General features: G+C 38.5%; 1 protein-coding gene across 1 annotated transcript; it reads left to right on the forward strand.

Moving 5' to 3' along the window:
• Positions 1-234: 234 nt before the first annotated feature.
• On the forward strand, positions 235-5,674 carry LOC111965579 (transcription factor COE1-A). Its single transcript, XM_023989731.2, has 4 exons — positions 235-681; positions 1,536-1,692; positions 2,463-2,526; positions 5,601-5,674. The coding sequence occupies exons 1-4, from the start codon at positions 548-550 to the stop codon at positions 5,672-5,674; spliced, it is 429 nt and encodes a 142-aa protein (XP_023845499.2). The 5' UTR covers positions 235-547.
• The last annotated feature ends 635 nt before the right edge of the window (positions 5,675-6,309 follow it).

Here is a 6,309-nt window from a genome sequence, read left to right on the forward strand (position 1 = left end):
CACAGATCAGTCCAGGAGCAGAGACCGGACAGGAGCAACGAACGGATCTATGGCCTAGCGTCTCCTCACGCGCTCCTTTCATCTGAGAACTGAGAGAGATTGCTGAAGACAATAAAGCAACAGTAGACTAGAGGCAGAAAGAACTTGATTGGTTGATGCTTGTTTCTCTTCTCTAAAATGTTGGCTCTTTTTTGAAGTTACGTTCACTGATTTCTGGAGCACCCCCCCCCCCCCCCCCCCCATCGCGTTCACCTGATGGTCCTGGAGGACTTTTCTTCTTCACAAGAGTTGTTGACGCACAGCCCACTAACCCCTGGATGTTGACAGCACCCTTTCCAGACCCTCATCTCGTTCATAGTTCTCTCTCGCTCTCTCGTTTCTGAGTGAAAACTACAAAAATAAGTGAGAAACACCGCGCCACTTGCGCACCGAACATCTCTCTTTCCGTCTGCGTGATCAAAAGCCACGGGGAAGGAAGAAAAAGGAAGCGAGAGAGACAGGGAGCGAGAGGCACATAGTGTGACGGGAGGAGGAAACGTATGTTTTGATGTTTGGGATCCAGGAGAACATCCAGAGGAGCGGGAGTGTTATGAAAGAAGAGCCCTTGTTGACCGGGATGAACGCCGTGCGGAGCTGGATGCAGGGCGCCGGGCTGCTGGACGCCAACACAGCCGCCCAGAGGTAAGCCCGAGGTGGCTAGCCAGTCAACACTGGCCCCGGGGAACGGAGAAGATATATATTGGAGGTTTTTATCCCAGACCCGTTGTCTTAGACGTACCACGTGTGTTTTGGGACAACATTGCGCTCCCTATGGACTGTTGGTTTCCTTTTCTAAGCATATAGCCTAATATTGACTTGGGGGGTTTGATTGTAGCTTGCAGGCTTCATGTCTGTGATTGAAGCTAGGCTAAAGCATAGCTTACACACTGGTTTCGTTTCTGTTCATTGTAACTTATTCAGGTAGCCTATTAGCTAGTAGCCGATCAAATCAATCAAAATAAACACTATCCAAAGGATTTAAACATGTCAGACACAGGCCTAATTTAACAGCTTAGTTATTTATTTATAATGACACGTCAATAATTATAACGCAGTAAAACAATAATACATTCATTATTTTCGAGACACGTTGATTATTACAGTCTGTCGACAATTAGTATTATTTATTGTTATTTGACCTTTATTTAACTAGGCAAAAGGTCCCCACATCTAGCATTGGTTATCCATATAGCGACCAAATCCCAACTATTCGTATAGGGTAAGGCTATACTTTGACAAATTGTAAATAATCTTTGTTTGGCACATAACTCTTTTCAGACATGTGCAAATGACCTAGTGGAATTATGACATTTCAGCCTGAATTTATTTTCATAATTGTTTAAAATGTAAAATAAAAGTCAAGATATATTGACAATTTCGGGGGCCAGAATTGTAGCGTTTTACTCTTTTACTTCGAATTGTTGAAATCATGTGTAATTCAGTGGCATCCATGTGAAAGTTGTGGTAATGGGGCTTGGTGCTGCTTGTATCCGCAGCGGAGTGGCTCTAGCCCGGGCACATTTCGAGAAACAACCGCCCTCCAACCTTCGCAAATCCAACTTCTTCCACTTCGTGCTGGCTCTGTACGACAGACAAGGGCAGCCGGTGGAGATAGAGAGAACCAGCTTCGTTGGATTTGTTGAAAAGGAAAAGGTGAGTTTTCCCAAAACATTATGAAAGCCATACCCCTATCAGCAGCATATATATATATTGATTTGACATCTGCAGCAGTTCCTTTACATGCATGAGGCTTATGAATATATTGCTTAATTTATTACTACAATTAAAAATACAAATGTTGTCTTACAATAATTTTAATAGATATGGTTTTGAGTTGTTTTTATATTAGTTTGAACTACATGGAAGGAACCATTCGATACTTTGTGTGGTATTTATTATTCATATCTTTGACCCACAACCCGCCGCTGTCCGCGTCGATCATTTGCTCATATTCCAGCGTTGTAACGATAAATTGTATCATAACTTATTGCTATTGACAATATTACAGCATTAAACGTTTAGAATTATTTATGCAAGTCTGTAATTGTCGCCAGAAAACTCTTTTTAGACATGCAATTTTTTTTCAGTAGGATATTGTTCCAGTATTAAAATCGAATATTTTTGGTTAATTAAACACAAATATAATTTATTAGTACGGTATTATACGCCGGCGTTCTGTTGCCTAACTGTAGTCATATCACTTTTACATGGCTCTAAGGCACTGAATTCATTCCCATGAGTTACATTTATCGTGGGACATATTTTGAAAATTATTTACATATAGTTTTAAAAAAGTTGTTATATCGTTTCTGATATTGATATCGAAATATATATTTGGTACGTTTAAAGACAGCCTTTTGTAAATCTGTGTGTGTAGTGGGTGTTGTTCTTTGTGACCTGACTGACTGTGTGTGTGTTGGCAGGAAACGTCAGGGGAAAAGACCAACAATGGGATACAGTACAGGCTACTGCTCCTATACAGCAATGGTACGGTCAGCACACACACACCCCCTCACACACACACACACACACACACACACACACCCCCTCACACACACATTTATTACATACCAATCCACCAGGGAATTCCAATGCAATTGAATTAATTTGAATGAAATATATGGGATAAAAATTGACAGTAATTGCAAATGTGTTATTAACATACGAAAATAACATTGATTGTTATTATTATAAAAATTATTAATTTAATGTATGCATTACTATTAGCCTATTAATATACACTACCGTTCAAAAGTTTGGGGTCACTTAGAAATGTCCTTGTTTTCCATGAAAACATACATGAAATGAGTTGCAACATGAATAGGAAATACAGTCAAGACATTGACAATGTTCTAAATAATGATTTTTAATTGAAATAATAATTGTGTCCTTCAAACTTTTCTGTCGATAAAAATAATCCTCCATTTGCAGCAATTACATCCTTGCCGACCTTTGGCATTCTAGTCGTCAATTTGTTGAGGTAATCTGAAGAGATTTCACCCCATGCTTCCCAAAGCAACTCCCACAAGTTGGATTTGTTTGATGGGCACTTCTTACGTACCAAACGGTCAAGCTGCTCCCACAACAGCTCAGTAGGGTTGAGATCCAGTGACTGCTGGCCACTCCATTATAGACAGAATACCAGCTGACTGCTTCTTCCCTAAATAGTTATTGCATAGTTTGGAGCTTTAGGTCATTGTCCTGTTGTAGGTGGAAATTGGCTCCAATTAAGCGCCGTCCACAGAGTATGGCATGGCGTTGCAAAATGGAGTGGTAGCCTTCCTTCTTCAAGATCCCTTTTACCCTGTACAAATCTCCCACTTTACCACCACCAAACTACCCAGACCATCACATTGCCTCCACCACCTCTGTACGCCTATGTAGATATTCCATAAGAAATCTGCCGTTTCCAGCTACAATAGTCATTTACAACATTAACAATGTCTACACTGTATTTCTGATCAAGTTGATGTTATTTTAATGGACAAAAAAAAAWYTTTTCTTTCAAAACAAGGACATTTCTAAGTGACCCAAAACTTTTGACGTTAGTGTATATCTTTTTTTTAATATGAACTTTTTGTAGAGCATGCCACAGACTTATGTGCTCTACAAAAAATGGGCAATCTTCTATCTCTATTAACAATAACAAATCCAGAATATTGTATTTTAATTTAATCTGAAACCGAAATGACCATTAGCTCCATGAATACTAATAGCGTACATACATACAGTACAGGCTAACTATCTTTGTATGTTTCTCTATGTATCTCTCTAACATCTCTCTTTACAGTATCTCTCTTTCTTTTTACTGTATATCTCTCTCTTTACTGTATATCTCTCTCGCTTTACTGAATATCTCTCTCTCTACTGTATATATATCTCTATTTACTGTATATCTCTCTCTTTACTGTATCTCTCTCTCTACTGTACATTCCTCTCTCTTTACTGTATCTCTCTCTCTCTTTACTGTATCTCTCTCTCTCTCTTTACTGTATATCTCTCTCTCTTTATTGTATATATTTTCCTTTTTACTGTATCTCTCTCTCTCTTTACTGTATATCTCTTTCTTTTAACTGTATATCTCTCTCTCTCTCTCTTTACTGTCATTTTCTCTTTACTGTTTATCTCTCTCTATACTGTCATTCTCTCTCTTTACTGTATATCTCTCTCTCTTTACTGTATCTCACTCTCTCTCTCTTTACTGTATATCTCTCTCTTTACTGTATATCTGTCTCTCTCTTTACTGTATATATCTCTCTCTTTACTGTATATCTCTTTCTTTTTACTGTATATATACTGTATATCTCTCTCTTTACTGTATCTCTCTCTCTCTCTTTACTGTATCTCTCTCTCCTTTACTGTATATATCTCTCTTTATTGTATATATTTTCCTTTTTACTGTATATCTCTCTCTCTTTACTGTATATCTCTTTCTTTTAACTGTATCTCTCTCTCTCTCTTTACTGTCATTCTCTCTTTACTGTATATCTTTCKCTTTACTGCCATTCTCTCTCTTTACTGTATATCTCTCTCTTTACTGTATATCTGTCTCTCTCTTTTCTGTATCTGGCTCTCTCTTTACTGTATATCTCTTTCTTTTTACTATATATCTGTATCTCTCTCTTTACTGTCATTCTCTCTCTCTTTACTGTCATTCTCTCTCTCTTTACTATATCTGTCTCTCTCTTTACTGTATCTGTCACTCTCTTTGCTGTATATCTCTCTCTTTACGGTATCTCTCTCTTTACTGTATATCTCTCTCTCTCTTTACTGTCTCTCTCTCTCTCTCTCTGCTGTATATATCTCTATTTACTGTATATCTTTCTCTTTATTGTATCTCTCTCCTACTGTATCTCTCTGTCTTTACTGTATCTCTCTCTCTTTACTGTATATCTTTCTCGCTTTACTGTATATATTTCCTTTTTACTGTATATCTCTTTCTTTTAACTGTATATCTCTCTCTCTTTACTGTCATTATCTCTCTCTTTACTGTATATCTCTCTCTCTTTACTGTATATCTCTCTCTCTTTACTGTATATCTCTCTCTCTTTACTGTCATTATCTCTCTCTTTACTGTATATCTCTCTCTCTTTACTGTATATCTCTCTCTCTTTACTGTATATGTCTCTCTCTTTACTGTCATTCTCTCTCTATTTACTCTATCTCTCTCCCTCTTTACTGTATATCTGTCTGTCTCTCTCTTTTCTGTATCTGTATCTCTCTTTACTGTATATCTCTCTGTCTACTGTATCTCTCTCTGTCTACTGTATCTCTCTCTCTCTTTACTGTATATATCTCTCTTTACTGCATATCTTCTCTACTGTATCTCTCTCTCTCTTTACTGTATCTCTCTCTCTCTTTACTGTATCTCTCTCTCTTTACTGTATATATCTCTTTTTACTGTATATCTCTCTGTACTGTGTATCTCTCTTTACTGTATATATCTCTCTCTTTACTGTATATCTCTCTTTACTGTCTCTCTCTGTCTCTACTGTCTCTCTCTCTCTCTCTCTTTTTACTGTATCTCTCTCTCTCTCTCTACTGTATCTCTCTGTCTATAGGTATCAGGACAGAGCAGGACTTTTACGTGCGCCTCATCGATTCCATGACCAAACAGGTACCATCTCTTTCATGAAAGGCAATGTGTGTGTGGGTACGTGTGTGTGTGTCTGTGTGTGTGTGACTCAGGTCTGAGAGCATGTAGTGTGGTTGGCGAGAGGTGAAACTGGACCGAGGATGTTGGAAGAGGTGCTGGAAGGGCCAGATGGTGCACTATACTACAGTCTGGCAGACCAACTGCTCACACACACACATGCACACGCACACGAACACGCACATGCACACACACACACACACACACTTACACACACACATACACATTATGTATCTCATGCTACCAGATGAAAACCACTTGGCAAACTCTATTTTACTAACAAACCAAACCTCTCTCTCACTCTCACTCTCACTCTTACTCTCTCAATTCAATTCAAAGGGCTTTATTTACTTGGAAACATATGTTTACATTGCCAAAATAAGTGAGGTAGATAATATACAAAAGTAAAATAAACAATTAAACCTGAACAGTAAACATAACACTCACAGAAGCTCCAAAGGAATAGACATATTTCAAATGTCATGTTATATACAGTATATATGTAACAGTATAACTTTACGGCGTCCCCTCGCCCCGACACGGGCGCGAACCAGGGACCCTCTGCACACATCAACAACGGTCGCCCACGAAGCATCGTTACCCATCGCTCCACAAAG

This window comes from Salvelinus sp. IW2-2015, linkage group LG6.2 (assembly GCF_002910315.2).
Source record: "Salvelinus sp. IW2-2015 linkage group LG6.2, ASM291031v2, whole genome shotgun sequence".
Lineage (NCBI taxonomy): Eukaryota > Metazoa > Chordata > Actinopteri > Salmoniformes > Salmonidae > Salvelinus > Salvelinus sp. IW2-2015.